Genomic DNA, 21,273 nt, shown 5'->3' on the forward strand with positions numbered 1-21,273 from the left:
AAACCTCGCCATCTAAGAAACTAACAAAAAAGACTATTCTTGTTCTTAAGGTAGAGAAATCAGACAACACATCATGATTCTCATGTTGCCTTCTTGCACTAACCTAATCTGAGAAGTGAGACAAATTGTTCATTGGGAAGATGTTTCTACTATGCTTCTGTATAATTTCCTTATTCTTTAGTAAGGTAGAAATGTTGAAAATAGAACATTCAGTCTTTCTGGCACTTAATCAACAGTGATAAAACCTTACATTTCCTAACAACTACAAATTCCCTAATTAACCATTTTAAAAATGCAATAACCAAAACCATTAAACCATTATTTGCTCTAGTTCATTGTTATTTATTTACATAGCTACCTTTCTCCTAGACAAGCAACGTTAGCCAAAGATGCCTTGTTGCTGACAATCCTATTCAGTTTTTATTTATTTATTTATTTATTTATTTATTTAGTGAAGTGTTTTCTCAGCAGCCAGTTACCACATGGAGCTTTTTCACAATTTCAAAGAAGTTTTCTTCATTTTAAAACTGCAAAAAAATGTACACTTGGTTGCATTTCCTAAAAAAAAATGTTCAATCAACCTTTTAGCATTTTTGTAATATAACTTCAAATATGTAATGATTTAATTAATACAATACTCTTAATAAAACAACAACACAACAACAAACCCAAGTGCTAAGGCTAGCCACAGTGGCTCACACGTGTAATCCCAGCACTTTGGGAGGCCGAGACGGATGGATTACGAGGTCAGAAGTTCGAGACCAGCCTGGCCAACATAGTGAAACCCTGTTCTACTAAAAACACAAAACTTAGCTGGGCATGGTGGCATGCACCTGTAATCCCAGCTACTCAGGAAGCAAAGACAGAAGAATTGCTTGAACCTGGGAGGCGGAGGTTGCAGTGAGCCAAAATCGTGCCACTGCACTCTATCCTGGGTGACAGAGTAAGACTCCGTCTCAAAAAAAACAAAAACAAAAACAAAAAAACCAAACAAACCCAAGTGCTAGCTCATTTCTGGTGCCATGAGACATAACAGCACTTGTTTTTATATTTTAGTGATTAAATGTATACAGTTTTAGCACCAATCTACGAAAGTTAGATGTTAACAAAAATATATTACTTGGCTTAATAGGAAGTAACAGTCTTAATATCCCCTTAAGTGAAGAAATTTGTTCCACTTGCTGCATCCTGGGTCATGGAAAAAAATAGTATGAAACGGGGAAACAAAGGACAGCCTTTCAGTTGAGGCTTTTCAGTACCTGAATCACTGAATTATTGAAGTCATGTTCCTTGGAAGTGCAGAATTACACCACACATAGAAGGTTCCAAGGAGCTATGTTGTTATACACTGTGTATGTCAGGATAGTCCACATTTAAGATGCTGAACATGGCTTAGCAGCCTTAAGAGGAAAGCCAGAAAAAGTTATGCTAGTGATCAACTCCCATCCTTGAACCAAAAATCTGACTTGTCACTTCATTTCAAAAACAAAGTGAAATATTCTAAACAACTGACAAATTTTGACATAAAAACACATTGAATTCAGATTATCAGTTATTAGACACAATAAATATATGATTAAGAAGACAAAATAAAGTGCACCTTTACAGTATAACAAGGGACTCAGAAATCACTTCCTAAATTGGCAATACAGACTGCAATATAGAAAGTATCTGACTAGCAAAGTTAGATTAAAAAATTTTCAGCTGAAAAATTACAGTTTTTCAGTACATCAGAGGGACAAATAACCTTTTATTTGAAGGTATTAAATTTAGAGACTTGTATATTTCAATTTTGTGTAGGAGAAAGGAAAGCCATTCTTCTAGAAGGCACTAACTGGTTTAAATGTGCGAGTGAATTCACAAAGAAAACACGTGCAAAGTATAGTCAAGAAGGCTGTCTGGTTCTTGTGTTGTATTCATTACTCTTCAGCATAGATTATGCATTATTGCTGAACAATTGGATCAGTCACCAGGTTTTCCCATAAGACCTTTAGCGTGTTCAATCCACAGTGTCGCAGATCTCCTTTACTTTCTGGTTGAATTCTTCTGGTTGATCTGCATATACATAATGTCCTGCCCCCAGAATAGCCTGGATAAGAAAAAGTATTCAGATGGTTAGTGAGTAAAAGCATTTAATAAAACACAATGATATATACTCAAAGACACTTAGTAATAAAAGTGAGAGCCACTATATTTAAATAAAACACATGATAAAAATAATCTATAGTAAATGTTAAGTATTTCCATTAAAAGGATCTGAGAATAGAAAAATCTACTGAATCTTAGTACAATTTTAATATGCAAAAAACACTAAATTGACCACTAATAAATTGCCAACAGAGAAACCAAAAAAAGCCTTGTGAGGTGGGAATTACCTGAGCTACTGGACCAGTACCTCTGTCCATCTCTCCTAATGCTGTGGTTCTAGGGACAGGAAAGTTCACTCAGAAAGGTGGTTCATTGTTTGTACATAAAGATGTGTGCAGGCCAAACCCTGCATCCATCACATGTGGTATCAGGTCCCCAACTGAGGCTGCAGGTATAGCTCATGACCTGCAACACGAGGATGGCCTAAAAACCTCTTTTAAGAAAGACAATAAAACAGACTTCACCTATTATCTAAAAACCCAAATCAAGCCACACACTTACTATTGTCTTCACATATGAATGTGGTCGTAATGACTGGATGCTGGTGCCAGAATTGCCATCTATGCAGGATCGGGCGCCAAAGATCACTGAAACTGGAATGTCAGGGTGCATTTTACCAATTCGCTGGAGCATTGGCCTTTTTGCCCATCCATAAGGAATAGTCATATTCTTGAAAGCTGTCTCACCACTTTAAGGACAAGGAAAAATCACAATGTATGATTTTTGGGAATGAGTATGCATTGCACTGTCACTTCTATCAAAACACATTCATACTTAGCTTTTCCAGCACTTAAGAAAATCCTCAGCTTAAACAGAAAATAATTTACAAGACAGTTTAAGGAACAAGTTAGATAAGCAAGGCTGCTGTATGAACTAGCTGATAAATTTTCTTCTAAATCAAAATGTACAACCCCAATTCTCTATTATTAAATTATTTTAATAACATTGTGGAGATAGTAGCTAAAAATATGTTTTTTCACCCTTACTTAAACTGATGTAGAAAGAAGGTAGCTTATCCCCAGGTTCATGGCACCAGCATTTCACCTGCAATGCCAAAACCATTATCAAGTTAAGAAAAAACTCAGATGATATATTCTTGGGAACTCTCAGGATAGCTCTATTTTGCTGTTACTCCGCTATTCTTATAGAACTAGACATCATTCTAACTTGCCTTTTATGAAGAATTCAAGTCTCACCACAAGAAAGTAACAAACTAGGACTATACGAACACATGTAATCATGAAATGAGAGTATGTGAAGAGTAAAACTTAGACCGATCAAGAAAATGAATGAGGTTCCTGGGGCAGATCCCTAAAACAAAACTGTTGGAACAAGTCAATAAAGTGTGTAGACTTTGTGACTGCCTAGCAAGTCACAAAACCTCAATCTCTTAAGGATCTTGAACCTCCAGCCTCCCTAACTCTTGGCAGAGAACCTCTAACCTACTTTATTAAAAAGACTGAGGCTACAGCTACACCTATAAATAGAGATGCCATGGCCTCAATCTTTTTAATAAAGTAGGTGTACATATTTTCTGCCAAAAGTGAGGGAGGAAATAAAACGGAGGGAGGCTGTCTCTGCATCTCGCCTCTTAGCCTTTCATCCAAACCTCAGGCCTTAGAAAGAATGAGATATCACTTCTCTGTCTTAAAGTATGCTCCATGGCCCACCTATACAGAATCACCAGAGTATTTGTTAGAGATGCAACCCAGAAATGCTAATCTGAGTCTTAGAAATAAGCCTCAGGAGTCACATTTTAACAAGCACCCCCAATAATTCCAGTACACAAAATAGCAAGAGAACTGTGGCCCTCATCTTTGCACTCTATTCTTGATGCTCCTCCTAGAAACTCTAGGGCCTTACCATTCAGCCTCCTCCTAGCTCCGCACTGTCGTCAGGCTCTGTTTTCTCCACTGGTACTTTTCACCCAACATTCATAAGTCATATTAAAAAAAAAAATACATTTGGCCCTCTTGCTCCCTCTGGCTACTATGCTCCATTCTCTTTCTCTCCTTCTAATCACTGTCAAAATACAGGCAGAATCCTTCACTTACTCCTCACCCTCTGCAGCTGCATTTCTAATGCTGACCTACAGATGTTTAGAGTTTTCCAGGAGTACAACCATCGAATGAACTTGAAAAATACTATACAGTATCTCCCATTCACTTGGGAGATTCAATACCTTTTGGTATAGTAAAGGTTCTAAGAGGATTAATAGTAAAGACAACCACTTACTTTTGTTTAAACCAGCACCCTTTTCTCTCTCTCTCTCTTTTTTTTTTTTTTTTTTTTTTTTGGATGAAACATTTATATTCAGTTTAGGAAATACTTCTTTAAATGTGAAATTCCTTAACTCTCAACTCAAACCATCTCTTGGAGATGCCCAAGACCAATGCTTCCTTAACTTATTCATAAGAATTTTGGGGGAAGCGTGAACATCTTAATTTTTAATCTCCCATCAGAACTCAGCACATTGTTTTATACAGTACGTACTCTAAGAATAGATGAATAAATTAAGACATATTAGACATTTTGTCCTTTTAAATTCATTTAACTACTGATAAAAATCTTCTGAATCACTGACATGTTTTTAAAAAAAATAGTATAAAACACACACACACGCACACACACACACACACACACACATAAACACAGTAAATTTAGACTCCTAACCCTCACCTTGGAGTCTGCACATTACAGTGGTAGATGTATTCTGTCACAGTATCGTCCTCAAACATTGAAGAATATTTCCGTTTGAAATCAGGTCTTAAACGTTGCACTAGACTTAAACCTATTTAACAGGAAATTTTTAAAAATGTATGTTTTAAATTATAATTAACTTATCAACTAAATAATACAGAGTTTTAGTGCTTGCCTGTGTAATGAGTATTATGTGCACACATACCTATAAATATATATTGCAGGTGGGAAAAAGCAGACATACTGATAGCTATCCTCAAGTTCCCCAAGGAAATAATAATATAAAAATTAAAGAGTATTGTATTTTGACTTACAGATGTGCTTTAGGGCTTCAAAAACATTTAAGTTAGAAGGACAATGAGTAGCTCATACATAAAATTAATGTATTAACTTGTATTTCTTCCATAATTCTAACACATTAGCATCTAAATCAAGTAAATTGGTATATATAAATTTTTCTGTATGAAAATACATTCAGTTTCTTCTTGGGACACTAGCAAGACTCCCTGCTAAGGTCATCCATGGTAGCGTCCACAACTCCACTCTAGAAGAAGTCCAGGGCAAAGCCCCCAGGGAAAAGAGGATGAAGAGCAGAAGCTTTCTTCTAGTCACAATTTTTCATTCTGAGGCCCCAGAGACTGCCTGATGTCCCTTTCTGCTGCCACTACCAGCAGAAAGACTACCAGCAGAATGACTCCAGCAAGGCTTTACTTCTCTGCTTGCCGTTTAATCCCATCTCCAAGGAATTATATGGCTCCACCAAGAAATTCTGTCATGCAGTTGATTCTGTATCACCACCCCACCCCAAGTGCAAGCAATAATGGGAGGCTGAGGGCATGGCTTTTAAGAGCCTCTCTTAGGTGTCCTCCCTTGCCCATCACTGTCTCCTAATTTCTCTTCATACTTTACTTTTCCCATAATTGTTATTTGTGTACCTGTGATCTAGTAAAATCCATTTATATTTCAGGACTATAAAGACTAAATGAAGCTCTTAAGTAGTTTACCAGAGGACCAGGCATATAAGGAGTGGCTCTACTGGGGAGGGCTGAAAGACTGCAGGTAGGCAAAATGTGCCATCTGTAAGAACACTGAGGGAGTAAAGTGTGGTCACCAATTCAACCCCCCTACCCTCCTCTAAGTCCTGCAGTTCCACTGCTCTCCCAATCCAAAGAGAAGGCACTAGAACCAAAAGGGGCCAGGGCTGGGCAAAGGGGAACAGCATTTATAGTCACCTACATGACAGTTAATCCCATACCCTCATCCACACCCTCATGCCTCTTCTTTTTTTTGCTAACAGAACCCATCTTTTTTTTTTTTTTTTTTTTTTTTTTTTTTTTTTTTCTGAGACAGGGTCTTGCTCTGTTGCCCAGGCTGGAGTACAGTGGCACAGTCTCAGCTCACCACAACCTCCACCTCCTGGGTTTGAGCAATTCTCATGCCTCAGCCTCCCAAATAACTGCGATTACAGGTGTGTGCCACCACGCCTAGGTAATCATTTTATATTTTTAGTAGAGATGGGGTTTGCCACATTGGCCAGGCTAGTCTTGAACCCTGTCCTCAAGTGATCTGCTAACCTCAGCCTCCCAAAGTGCTGGGATTACAGGTGTGAGCCATGGTACCTGGCTAGAACCCATCTTTTCTATAGTATCAATTAGGTAGCAATGTGCCCAGGAAAGCGGGCCCTGGGAACAAATCATGACTGGTCAGTCACAGAAATTTCTTCTTTGCTGATGGAAGGATTAGGAGTGGACAAAGACATAATGGGAGGTAGGCTGGGGCCTTCCTGGGAGAACTTTCTTCCCTGACAAATCATTATGGAGAGAAGGACCATTTTCCATGCTTTTCTTTCTTTTTGCTCAGGGTGCTGTTTTGTGAGATGGTGCTTAATGCCATAGCAGGCATTAAACCCCATGAGGAAAAAGGTCAAGAAAATCACAGACACAGACCCAAACCTTAACATCAATGAGTAAACAACTAGAACAAGTGCTAAAACCTATCTCCAGATTACTTATTAGGGAAATTATAAAAGGTCTTAAATTTAAGCCACTGGGCATTCAATTACTTACAACTAAAAGTACTCCAAACTCATACAAGTTGTACAGGGGAATGGTCGAGAGTCAAACCATCATTATCTGTGACAGTGAGGGAAGGAAATTCCCATGGCTATAGGGCTAAGATAGAGCAGCTGAGAGTCAAATAAAAGTCAATTAGGAACTAAACACTGGTACCTCAAAATATGACCAGAAATATGTATCAGGAGTCTCCAAACTGTTGTAGAAAAAATGTCTTTATCTTTCCAACATTCTGAATAAAGGAAATCTGTGAGTGTGGTGGTATCTTTTATCTCCAGGATATCTACCAAATGGTATCATCAATTGGCCAAATGCTCTCCAATGCTCACCAACAGGGTAACATGCTACACTACTCCCAGGTCCTGGGCTAGCAGAGTTCCTTATATACTCCCCAAAACACTCTGCTTGCCTGGCTTTTTTCAGAGTATTCAGGACTGACTAATGGCATCCTCAGCATTCCCCTCCTTCTCGCTTTACTAACTACTTACAATGTTTCAATATAAAGACTCCCTTTTGAGGAGAAAAGCCTAGTTGCATTCCTCTTTGTGCAAGACATGGTACTTATTAAAGGAAGAGGATAAAAAGGGTTCAGGTTTGTTTGTTTTTAAGATTTTGACTAATGATAGTGAATACTCCTCTACTGATAATCTATAAACATTTTGCTTTCTTAGTACGTAAGCACTCACCAAAGGGTCCTGCAATTCTTAGGCCAGCTAAAGGGTTAAAGGGAGTTAATATTGCTCCCAAGGCTCTAATCCAAACTGGAATTGGTCTGTCTTGATCAGCAAGGTCTGGTCGTTCAGGGAAACCCCAAGGCTCCACTAAAATGAGATGATTAACCCTGTTGTGGGAAAGAACAGATTTAAGTTCATTTGGTAAAATCACCCTAAGACTATAAAGAGCTAACATGATTTATAAAATAAAGGTAGAGTAAACCACCTTCAAAAACCTTCATGTTAAAGACTAGTGGCTAAACAGTCATATTATGCCCTTATTCTGTGTAAGCTTATGTAGATCACTAGCCACTCAGAAAAATCCAAAGAGTCTATGTATGTCAAGGTTAACAAAGCAAAAATGGCTCAAGATCAGTATCACATTCTTATAAAATAGCCTTATATACCAACAACCATCATCTCCCACAAATCAAACATCCTAAAAATTTAAGAGAAGTTAAGGACTTAAAGTGTGTTCAAAAGTGCTTTAAATAAACTTTTCATAAACATAAAGACAATGTAATGTGGACTGAAAACACTCGCTATTTTGGGATTCTAGAATTGTTGAAAGGGAACATGTCTGTCTACCTTACCCATGGTATCATGCTATACTGACGTTAGATTCTGTTCCCAATTCTTTCCCAATTTTCTTCTTCATTGACTAAGAGATAGAAAACCTTTAGTACCACTTCATATAAAATTATTTCATATTGTTAATAATTTTAATATTTCCATCTTATGAAACTTCTTCCCACTGAAGGAAAACCAGAACTATCAGCAGTACTTCCACGTAGCTGCATCATGCTTTATACATTATAAAGGTTCTAAATGAAGTACAAAGATCCTTCTGACACAAAACAATGTTCAGCTGTAACCAAACCAGCCAAGAAATGCCAGCCAAAAAATCTCCCAAGGATAAAGTGACAACGATTCTAAAGTCCTTTCCTAAGTTATAACTGAAACAGAAAGGCAAAGAAATGAAAACATGGGCATAGATGGTATTACTCCTCATATAAAATCTATTCAATTATTGTTGTCAGTATACATAATGAGTTAGTAACAGGTCCATACTCTACTTTTTTTTTTTTTTTTTTTTTTTTTTTTAAAGACAGAAAGCTTTAGAGCACAGAGCTCCATTATCCCTTGGAGAATACTGGGTCCAATCTTTCATCTCAGACCAGAAGGAAGCTAAGATATACTACGTGACCTGCTCTGGTATATAACATTAGTTCATGTAGAACTAAGGTTGAAACCCCCATTTCTCTACTGCAGCATGCTAACAGATGCCAATAAGCAATTTTCTAAACATAGCCTAATCAACATAAGATAGACATATTAGTAAAGGTAAAACTAAACCTTTATCAACTCTCAAGGCTAGTCCTAATATTATATCCTAGATTTCATACATTGAGAACATAGGTAGAATATAGTCATAAAGATGTATGAAGATATGTGATAAATGAGTTTCATATAATTATGAAGTGTACCTTCACAGTCTAAAAATTTCATATGAGAATATTTTCTAATAGTATATCAGAAAGAGGTTGGAAATGAGTGTTTTGCTTTGTTTTTCCATGACAAAAACTATCTCTTATATTTTGACCACCTCCTGAATTCCTTCTATTACAGCCCACAATAAGATCTGGGGAAGGGGAAGGGAGAGGCCTAACAGAGGTATGAGTGGAACTAACAAGACAGACACCTAGTTGAAAGCAGCAAAGATTCACATTAAGAAACAGCCACTATTTTTCACTATTGACTTACCTCCTAAAGAGAAAAATGAACTCTTTATTAAAACATACCCTACCCTAAACAAGTGTTAAATTTTTGTCATAAATTTGTTAATGAATCTTGCTCAGTTTGCTCTAGGCTCTTTCTGACCTGCTAACTCAAAAACAAGGAGGACAAAGAAAAACTTGACAGAAGTCTCATCTATCTCTAGGTAAGTGACTGTTTTTGCCTTAGTTCTGGCTTGCCTTTAAAATATGATCATCAAAATTTCATCCCTAGGTGAAAATGCCAGTTTAACAAATTATGCACAGTACATATACTAAGGCAGATGACCTCTTTCGTTTCTTTTTGAAAAGGAGTAAACTGTCCCTACAATTGCTCAATTCTATGTCTTCATAACCTAGCATGATGCTTAGCACATGGTAGATGCTTGGTAAACATTTGGGTTAATATGCTTTTCTACATTTTCTATTGGTCCTAGTCTATTAAGGATATAGAAATTTTATAAAGCATAATCATAGCATAAGCATATCCAGCTGACGATTTCTAGATGACATCAGAATATCACTGCTATTTATTGATCTCATTATTGAGTAATAAAATCCATTTAGATGGTCAAGAACCAGTCTAGTTTTTTTTTTAAAATAAAATTATATTGTATGGAATAGAAAAATAAATCATAAGCATTGAATACTGGCCACAAAATTGTATTAATATATGTATGTGTGGGTGTCTGAAACAAGTTTTGTGGGGTGATACACTTGTATTTTTCTATTCCAAACAATACAGAAGGGCCATAGTCAAAAAAATTTGAACACAATTTTTTAAAACTCTACAACATCTAAACTGTAGTTAACTGGAGTTATGTATCATCTGCTTCTACTACATGTAAAGACCCCAGAATATAATTTTCTTTATTTTTGGTTGTAAAGATTTTAAATAAGATAGAACATGCAAAGCACTCAGGTTGGTGGCTATCAAATGCTAAGTATTCAGTAAATGTAAGCTAGTTACAGTAGGGTGAATAGGAAGCCTACAAGAGTAGAATTCCAGGGAAGATGGAAAGACAGGCTTTTATTCTTCAGAAGAGCCTGATCACTGGTTACTATAATGTTGCACCAGACCAAGGTCCCAGGCTATCTTCTAACCTCCTCTTCTAGTAAAAATATTATCTCCTCACTTGATAGGAGTTACTGGTTTTAATGTACATCTGAACTATTATAATTTATCTAAACCCTATCTTTAATATTCCAGAGAGAGTTCCCTGCTGGGATTGTTAGTTCACATCTAGGATAAAGAATGGGTCCAACCAGACAGCACATGTGAGTCATCCTATTAGACATCCTTGTCAAGAACCAGAGACTGGTTTAAACCACAGGAAAAACAAAGAACCAGCAGAACAAGAACAACAGAACAATGTATCAGTTTTGAAATATAAAAAGGCATTCTTCTTAAAGTTAGTCATTAGAATTGGCCTTGAGTTTGAAGATGGTGAGCAGATTTTATCCTTAAGGGCTAAGCAGTGGACAACGCCTGCATCAACACACTGGGACCTGATTTCACTTGGTCTAAATGCTAACAAGGGTAGATAAGCCTGACCTTCAATGGGATTTACAGACAGCACCAATCAGAAATACTGCAATAAGAACAATCATCAGGCCAGGCGTGGTGGCTCACACCTGTGAACCCAACACTTTGGGAGGCTGAGGCAAGTGGATCACTTGAGGCCAGGAGTTTGAGATCAGCCTGGCCAACATGTCGAAACTCTGTCTCTACTAAAAATACAAAAATTAGCCAGGCATGGTGGTGCACCCTGTAATCCCAACTACTCAGAAGGCTGAGGCATGAGAATCGCTTGAACCCAGGAGACAGAGGTTGCAGTGAGCCGAGATCGTGACACTGCACTCCAGACTGGGCAACAGAGCGAGACAATGTCTCAGGAAAATCAGACCTAGAATCAAAATGTATAAGGAGTCTTAAAAAAATTATCAGAAAGAATTCTAGTCAATGCACAAAGGAGGCATTTGCAAAATGAAGTTGGCCCAAGGTATTTCCCATTGGCTCCAAGCCACTGGAGGGAGAAAAGGGAAGCGCCAGAGAACAACAAACTAAATTCCTCCAACTTCAAGTGGAACAGCTTTTCCTAGAAGAGCAGCGGGGGCCAACAAAAATTGCTCAGCTCAGTTCTGTACAATCAGAAGACAGAACCAGGCAAAAGAAAAGTGTTCAAGACAAAATCATCTAAAAACCTTTTACAAGAGAAATAAAGACTAGTCATAACCTATCCTACTTGGAATACATCTCTTTGCTAAACAGTTCAAGTTAAAGTTACTAGAATCTCCTTTTCCTTAGTTTATAACAAATACCTTCAAAACACAGTGTTTGTATGGGGTCCTGGACAGCAGGGGCCAGAAGGAAAGGAAAATTAAAAGAAAAAATTGGGCCGGATGCCGTGGTTCAAGCCTGTAATCCCAGCACTTTGGGAGGCTGAGGAGGGTGGATCACTTAAGGTCAGGAGTTCAAGACCAGCCTGGCCAACATGGCGAAACTCCATCTCTACTAAAAATACAAAAATTAGCCAGGTGTGACAGTAGGTGCCTGTAATCCCAGTTACTAGGGAGGCTGAGGCAGGAGAATCACTTAAACCCGGAAGGCAGAGGTTGCAGTGAGTTGAGATCACGCCACTGCACTCCAGCTCTGGGCTGCAGAGCAAGACTCTGTCTCAAAAAAAGAAAAAAAGAAAAAACTGGGCAGACATATGAAAGAAGGGTAATAGTATACATGGCTATTACTGCTACTTTACTCTTCCTTATGACTTCCTTATGAACAGAAGGTTTTACAGAATGGGAGCCCAAGATACCTCATACAGTGAGCAATCCCACACATTAATCTACTAAAGAAATTATAGATGGCATATCTAATTATTAGAGATTGTGGCAAGAGAACTAAGATGAACTAAAGTTATTTTCTGGGAAGAAGCATGGGGGATATGCCCTCATTTAGAGTCATCTACTAATCAGTTCATAACTTCTCTGCCCACCAGCCATCTGCCCTTCCAGAATGGCTCCAGCACCTGCCTAGCACAGGGCCTTCACAATTTCTGTCCCACTGCCTAGAATGTACTTCTGTTACCTGCTATTGCCCTTTGAGACCTCAGCCCAAGCTACACTTCTTTAGGTACCATACTAGACCCCAAGACTAGGTCAGGTTCTCACAAGAGTTCTCTCAGGAGTTCACCACCCACCTGTCCGCTATAGCATTTGACACAACTGTTATGCTGCTTGTGTGGTTATTTAATTCGTGTACCTTCCCCCAATACATTGTAAGCCTTATACACAAAGGGATTCTAGCTTTGTTCCCCACTGCCCACCACTGAGTCCAGCACAAAGGTTATACCAGGAATATATATGATGAATGAACAAAGGACATGATGAAGCAAAGGGTCATTATTTTAATTAAGGTATGTTAATACCACCTGTTTTTAAAAGAACTGCTAAAATTTATAATGTGACTGGAGCTCAGCTGCCTCTTTAGACACTTTCTTTGTAAAGAAGAAGATTAAAACAAAACGGCTCAAAACACAAAGTCACTCAGTATTATTTGAATACAACCAACCTACTGGAATATGATATTAAGAGTATTTCATTCACCACCATATTTCAGTGGAAGAATCATCCAGGTACTTTTACATAAAGTATCACAATTGTTTAATATTCAGATCAGCATCAAGTTCTGATGAAAATATGGAATCACTGCCACAAGTTAGGCTATAAAATGACCTATTTGGAGAGCAGCACTTTGCTGCTCACAGAAATGATCCACCCACACTGACCTAATGTACCAAAATTTGGCAAAAATTGATCAGCTTTTATTTGTTCTTTAGAGTAAGAATCCTTCTTAAACAGGTACATTAAACTAGACATTTACATTCTTCTCAACTGTCCTATAAAGGTAATGAATAGAAAAATGCAGCTGCCCATAAAAGACAAGAACTGAAATAGGTATGAGAGAGAACACTAAGTCCCAACAAATAAAACAACATTGTTTTTGTGTTTTTTCCCTCCATGCATAAAACAGAAGTAAGGAGCCATCATTTTACTTAAAAGAAAAAAAGTAAAAATTATATTTGCAACACCTGAGGAAGCAAAGAAAAAGGTAACATTCTCAGCCAGGTGCAGTGGCTCATCCCAGCAATTCTGGAAGCAGGAGGATCATCTGAGGCCAGGAGTTTGATGCCCGCCTGGGCAACACAGGGAGACCCCCATCTCTACACAAAATTTTAAAAGTTGCCCAGGCATGGTGGCACACCTGTAGTACTAGCTACATGGGAGGATTGCTGATCCTAGCAGGTCAAGGCTGCAGTGAGCCATGACTGTGCCATTGCACTCCAGGCTGTGCAACAGAGTAAGACTCCATCTCTAAGAGAGAAAAAAAAAAGGTAACATTCTCAAAGTCCATTATCAAAAAAAGAGAGAGAGACAAAAGAGGAACAGTGAGTGTAAGCAATAATCAGAATTTCACTTGATCTCCAGACCACTTTTCCCCCCGTCTCACTGCACCTCTGCCACCCACCAAAAGTCTTTCTGAAACTCAAAGATTCATTTCAATCTCATGACAGCATAATAAAAATGCTACTGGATCAAAAACAAGCTGGATGAGGCACTGAGTAGGCAGTTCAGTACCTGCTTGATGATACCAAGCGGACTGCTCTATCGCACCAGAGAAAATGTGTGTGTGCTGCAAAGAAGCTTCTCTAGCTCAGGTGAAACATTTCAGATCACACAGAAGGCAACCCTGACAACTACTCCATCTGCTTAGTGGGAATGCCAACTTCAAGAAATACCAAACACTAAACCTCACTTAATATGAAGTTTGCTATAATGGTGAACACTTATAGTACTCAGTCCTGCTTAATCCTGTTTAATGTCTGGATCTGTGAGTCTACTGAACTATTAACTATTAGATCATCTATGTAAATTTGTACAAATCTGCCCAACCAGGATCAAGCAGAAAAAAAAATTCCTTTTAAGTAAAAAATTAACAAACATAAGCAACATTATTAGTAATATGAAGATACATGTGGATAGCAAGACCCAAGGGTACCAAAGGAGATGAGGCACCTTGCAGAAAACACAAGAGATACTCATTTTTCCCTGTCCTCTCCATTTAAAGGGAAGTGCTTCCAGGGAAGCCATCCTGAAAAAGCAATGAAGGAAAAAAGGTAGGGAGAAGGGGAAGCCCGTGAGATTGTTAATTTTGGTCTTCCTACATTATGTGCTACAATGGGGTATTATCTTGTCTATTAGAATGGGAAGAAAAAAATAAACTATAAAATTTTACTTTCATTTAGTAGATTTAACACACTCCTAAACTAACGTTGTTGGTTTAAATGGCTGGTCAATTTGTTTAATTCTGTAAAATATTCATATGTTATATATATATATGTAAATGTTAGAAGAAACACTCTCACTAATATCTTTCTCTCACACATACATATAGAATGATCTCTTCATTTCCACTGTAAGTTGTTTTTATGATATAATAACCTAAGATGTAGACTAACTGGGCAAAAGGCATAAAACTGAAATATCTGCCTGCTTATGCTTGCATATCTGAAACTAATTTTTCTCCCAAAAATAAATTAGAAAGGTATGATATGACCAGCTCCTATCTCGATACTTCTATGCAAAATGGAAAAAGAACAGAGAAAACAACATACAATTGTAAGCTAAAAGGTGAACTTAGTTTATAATTCTCTTTTGCAAAATCACCTATTCAAGAAACATTTACTAGGCAGCCATTACGTGCCAACCATGGTGTTCTGACTGACTGGACATAATCACAATTTGATATATTTGCAAATCCAGAAAACATCATTATTTAGAAGTTAACCTGTATTTAATAATGTAAGTTTTGTGCTGTTAAGAACATAAGCTTGAATATTGAACACACTCTGTACAGTTCAAAATTTTGTTGGCAACCAGCCAAATTTAGACAGGCTAATTATTTCAAGCATTCTCTTATCCATCTACTGCTACTATTTATTATTCTTGGTCCTGACACAGTACTCTAGTTTTGTTTCTAGCATTAAACGCAAACATTCAAAAACCAATCACTAGCTTTGTTTTTAGATACCTTTTGCTATTCTCTTTTATAGATGTTCTTAGAGTATTGATTCCCTTCTGAATCCCTGAAGCCCCCCTATTTCTTTGGAGAAGTTCACAATTGCAAATGAAACTCTTACCAACTGACCTTATCAGGAGAGAGCTATGAAGGGTTAGGATTCTAAGACTAACCACTTAATGACCAAAGTCTACCCTGTAGAGTTCCATGTCACATCACTAGAGAATAAACACCATAAGACAGAGACAGACATAATGAACATCTGACAAAAAACAAACGAAGTTCAACTCCCACAAGTAGCCCTGTTGACTTGTACCAGAAAAAGCATCTACTTCCTTCTCCTTTCACCATAAATACAGATAGGTGTTTGTCACTAAGAGTAGGACACAATAAAAGAAAGTAACCCCAAAATGCCAACCAGAAGAAAATTTGGGTTTCTTTTTAAAGAAACAGGTCAGCCAGTTGACAGGACTGTTACTGTCTGGCACGTATAGGACTATGAGATCAGAAAAGTCAGGTGTAAATGCTAAAGTTTAGATAAAGACTCTATAGAGAAAAAGTGGCTGTTCCAGAGGAAGAGAAGCTCAGGTACACAGGGCTGCTGCTTCGCACATCAAATTCTGTGTTCAACACACACCTAGAGTTACACAATGGGGCGATCTTATAGGTACATACAGGCACTCTGAAATTACCATCATCCCATGTCTCACTTACAGACCTCAAAGTCAAAATCAGTTGTAATTTTGGATTTAAAAATTAGTCCAATGGAAAAACACATTGGCAACACAAAAATGCTGTATTCCTTTTTTGTTATTTCCTTCCAAAAGATGAGCAAAACAAAAATGAATTTTTCTCCTATTTTCTCAGCACTTAAATGTGACCTTCTGTCAGAGTAGTAACATAAATAATAGAAAATAGCATTTAAAAATAAAGAGGCTGGGTGCAGTGGCTCACACCTGTAATCTCAGCACTTTGAGAGGCCAGGGCGGGTGGATCACCTGAGCTAAGGAGGTCGAGATGAGCCTGGACAACATGGCAAAACCCCATCTCTACTAAACATATAAAAATTAGCTGTGTGTGGTGGCATGCACCTGTAGTCCCATCTACTCGGGAGGCTGAGGTTGGGCCCAGGAGGTGGAGGTTGCAGTGAGCCAAGATCACGCCACTGCACTCCAGCCTGGGTGACAGGCGAGATTCGTCTCTTGGAAGGAAGAAAAAAAAAAAGATAAAGAAAGAAGATGATGCTAGAAAGACTTTGAAGCAAATACTCATTAATTCTATGTTTTATAATGAGAAAGGTTAGGGCATGGTATAATAAAAAACCCTGGGATATATACTATGAAGTTATATTTTCTATAGTTTAGATAAAAGAAAACTAAAGATTAGAGGGTAAGTGATTTGCTCTAAGTCATAAAGCTAGCACTAGCACCTAGATCTTCTAACCTTCTGGTTTCCCCTTAGAGCTTACTATAACTTAGAAAACATTAGTCAAAGCCTGCTGGATCCACAGGTTTAATGATAATAATAATACTAAATTATTTTTACTTGTGACTTAAAATTATACATTAAAGTTTCTACAATTCTAAGCTTAACAAACCGAAAGTCCTTTCCCAAGCCTACTAAAGTGTAGCATGTGTAATAGGAAGATCTGACATCATTATGTCGGCTACTATATTGGTCATCAGTTGTGGTTTGGTCTATAGGGTCCTTTAAGAGAACGTCTGTCTTGTAAGGCTCAGACATTAACAACCACCAAAGACGGGAACTAGAGTCTGGTACTAGGAAGCACAGTTATAATCCCTCTCTTCTGTCACCATCACTTACCTTGATGGGTACTTCAGCGAGTAAGCAGCAGCCAAGAATCCACCTAGGTTGTGCCCAAGCAAGATCATTTTGTCCAATCCTAGGGCACATCTCCACTCTTCAATGGATTCCACAAACTGATTCTCCACTTCTTCTGCATCACTGTCAAACCTGGGTCTACTACTTCGTCCAAAACCCAATAGGTCAAAAGCATAGACAGGTCTGTTGGTGCAAAGATCTCCAAAATTCAGTGCCCAAAGCCCAAGACCTCCTCCAAAACCATGGAGAAGGATAAGCGGAGTCTTATTTGAAATATTATGAGAGAACTTCAGTGTCCATATTTTATTTCCATTAGATATACAAACAGGTTCCTTTTTGTATGTGCAAGGGACACCTAATGAAAAATAAAAGAGAAATTGTTTCATTTTATTACTTCTGAGAAGAGAAGTATTCTCAGAGCAACCAAAAATTACAAACCATCTAGTATCCAATCTCATGATTTTAGCCTTTATTGTCAGCTATTTTTATAAAGCACATATTTTATTGAAGTAAATAATTCTAAATGACCATGTTTTATACCTAAGGGGGAGGATCTACCTCAGACAAGCCTCAAGTAACCTGTGGTCAAGGTCTTTGGCAAGTCATATTACCTTCTGACTTCTTTCCACATCTATCAAATGAGGGTATCATACTCCTATAAGTGGAAAGGAACTTAGTGGTTACTGAATCCATTATTTTAAGGTCTCTAGCTTTAGACAATTTGTAGAATACTGCAAGTGTTCCACAATTTCAAGGTGATATTCTTTTGTTAACTTTGAGTTGAAGTCAGACTCAGAGGCATTATTTTTCCTTAAAAAGTAATCATGAATTTAGGGATAGATTAATGGTATCTATATTAAACATGTAAGTGAAATCTTAAGTCATTTCAAAGTTTAGTAAAAAAAAAAAGAAGTTGACAGACTATTGTAGGAACTCCTCAGCATGACACACTTGGTAATAAGTCCAACTCTAGCAATCTCCCAGGGAAAGCAAATAATCACAACTTTATAGATCAAAACTCTTTTTTACCTTCAATGCTGTGGGACTAAATAAACACTCCAAAAAAATTGCTTAAAAATGAAACTAAATTTAAAATTAATTTATATTTAATTATTAACTGAGTGCTGCACTTTAGATATACCCCTTAATTATTTATGCATATTCATAGGTTGTAGACAAAACACTGGAGAAATAGGAGTTTCTTATAACCAAAGAAATAATCTCAGATTTTGTATCCACAAAGTGGCAGCAAAGAAGAAACCTAACATTCATTCAGAATATTAAACAGAGCACTAGCCCTCAAGTTGGGGGAAATGCCACTAGTTTAGAAAAGGAGATGCTTTGGCTTACATGCCAAGCCAAACCACTTTGGCATTTTGAATGCACACATCTGTATATTCCCATAAAAACCACCTGTAACATCTATTACAGAGCTCATCCCACCATATTAGCTTACTTTCATGTCTGACACTAAAGCAGAGACTAATTCACACTCCTATTTGCCTCCCTAGAACCAAAAGGTAGGGAATCAACATGTTTGTTAAATGCATGAATTGAGAATCTAGCACCCCTTTTTATCTCCTGGTAAGAATTTTTTTATTTTAGTAAATCACAACGACAACTTTCTCAGTTTTGTAGAGAGCAAGTTTATCGAAGTATATAGAATAGAAGTTTATTCTCTTGCTAAAAATCCTGTAATCTCTGCACTTTGGGAGGCTGAGGCGGGTGGATCACCTGAGGTCAGGTCAACATGGTGAAAGCCTGTCTCTACTAAAAATACAAAAATTTGCCGGGCATGGTGGTGGGCACCTGTGATCTCAGCTACCTGAGAGGCTGAGGCAGGAGAATCACTTGAACCCGGAAGGCAGAGGTCGCAGGAGCCATGATCATGCCACTGCACTCCAACTTGGGTGACAGAGCAAGACTCCATCTCAAAAAAAAAAAAAAAAAAATCCATGTAAGATGGCTAATTATCCCTTCCTAAGGATATATCCAGTTATGGTCACTTACTCCTGAATCATTATAATGTACAAACAAATTTATTAATGGTAAAGAGAATGAAAAACAGGCATGGGGAAAGGCACGGTGGCTCATGCCTATAATCCCAGCACTTTGGGAGGCCGAGGCGGGTGGATCACGAGGTCAAGAGATCGAGACCATCCTGGTCAACATGGTAAAACCTCGTCTCTATTAAAAATATAAAAAGTAGAGCCGGGCGAGGTGGCTCATGCCTGTAATCCCGGCACTTTGGGAGGCCAAGGCGGGCGGATCACAAGGTCAAGAGATCTAGACCATCATGGTCAACATGGTGAAACCCCATCTCTACTAAAAATACAAAAAATTAGCTGGGCATGGTGGTGTGTGCCTGTAATCCCAGCTTCTCAGGAGGCTGAGGCAGGAGAATTGCCTGAACCCAGGAGGCAGAGGTTGCGGTGAGCCGAGATCGCGCCATTGCACTCCAGCCTGGGTAATAAGAGCGAAACTCCATCTCAAAAAAAAAAAAAAAAAAAGAAAAGAAAAGAAAAGAAAAGAAAAACAGGGGCATGGACAAACATCTGCACATACATACAATATAACACATGAATATGAACTGCACTACTGAATCCACTCCTTTAAATGGTATCAGCAGAACAAACTTGCACAATAAATACCACTGCTTAGAACTATACCCACAGATACCTTGGAATGTCCTGATGGCACAAGTTTGGATAAATTTCAGTGCTCTTAAGAAGGAAACAAAAAAGGCTTCCACACCACTATAAATACAGAATCCTAGAATGCTAGAACTAGAAGGAATTCTAAGGACCACCCTATCCCTTCATTTCACAAGAAATGAGAAGCTGAGCAAAGTGACTTGTCTAAGATCTCATAACCACCAGTGGCAGATCTGGGCCTAGACCAAGTTACCTGGGTCCAGTCTAGTATTTCTTCCACCATACAGGCTGCTTGCTCTGAAACACCTAGAACCTGTTCTCAAAGCATAGTCTCAAGCATAGTCAAGGGGGTGACCCTGAGACTTTGAGGAGATCCAGGAAGTCAAAGCCATTTTCATCATAACACTTATATTACGAAGACTTTGTCTTTTTCACTCTCATTCTCTAATAGGTATACAATAGAGTTTTTTAGAAGTCACCTATGTGATTATCCATCAGACTGAAAGCAGAAGCAGATATGACAATCCAGCAGCCTTATGTCAAGCTAGACATTAAAGAGATTTGTAAACATATAAACAATGTTACTCTTCTCATTACATATTTTTTGAAAGTATTTTTTGTGTGTTTTTTTTGGTACAAACATTATTTATTTTAACCTGTAATGGATTTGTCACTATTATTTTTAAATAAATTAATAAATTAACATTTTTTATTATTCAATTTTAATTTTTAATTGAATTAGAAATGATAAATATTGATAATAAGCCCATAAACAAAGCTCCCTGGGGTCCTTACTAATTTAAGAGTATAACAGGGACCCAAGACCAAAAAGTTTCAGAACTCTTAACCTCCAGCCCCTAACATTTCTGTACTTGCTAATGACATGGAAAAGGAAAAAAGTTCTACTGCAAACAATGAACACACCACAGAATCTTAACTCCAGTTTCAAGGCAATGAGATAATGAGATATATTGGACCTATCCTAGTACACAGTTCATTGTAACTTACAAGAAGAAAGCCTTACATTTTAACATCTTCTCTTCAGCTTCTTTAAGGTGTAGTGTAGATGTAGGGCACCATGTGGGGAGCCAACCAGTTAGCCATCCTGACCTAGAGCCAAAAAACAAAATACAAAGGTGAGTTCATGCTCTTCTTAACTCCCAATTGTCACATGCTCAGAAGAAAAGCAGCACAGAAAACTTACTACCTCTGTGATGGTGAAGCTATGTATGACAAAAGAGACCTATTATGTACATAGCATGGTGGTAAGTAATGGGATACAGATATTCA

The 21,273-nt window shown here is 37.8% G+C and overlaps 1 protein-coding gene across 4 annotated transcripts in view; it reads right to left on the bottom strand.

Moving 5' to 3' along the window:
* Positions 1-318: 318 nt before the first annotated feature.
* Positions 319-21,273, bottom strand: part of ABHD5 (abhydrolase domain containing 5, lysophosphatidic acid acyltransferase) — a 28,919-nt gene continuing 7,964 nt past the window's right edge. For 3 of the 4 annotated variants that reach the window (XM_003926218.4, XM_010336970.3, XM_039477242.2), the window contains 6 exons: positions 21,008-21,093; positions 17,312-17,684; positions 7,607-7,761; positions 4,828-4,939; positions 2,650-2,836; positions 319-2,089 (listed from right to left, as the gene is read on the bottom strand). In XM_003926218.4, coding sequence (XP_003926267.2) covers positions 2,000-2,089; positions 2,650-2,836; positions 4,828-4,939; positions 7,607-7,761; positions 17,312-17,684; positions 21,008-21,093 — 1,003 coding nt within the window. In that variant the 3' untranslated portion in view covers positions 319-1,999. The remainder of the gene's footprint in view (positions 2,090-2,649; positions 2,837-4,827; positions 4,940-7,606; positions 7,762-17,311; positions 17,685-21,007; positions 21,094-21,273) is intronic. The other variant, XM_039477243.2, reaches the window with a different exon arrangement.

This window comes from Saimiri boliviensis, chromosome 8 (genome assembly GCF_048565385.1).
Source record: "Saimiri boliviensis isolate mSaiBol1 chromosome 8, mSaiBol1.pri, whole genome shotgun sequence".
Lineage (NCBI taxonomy): Eukaryota > Metazoa > Chordata > Mammalia > Primates > Cebidae > Saimiri > Saimiri boliviensis.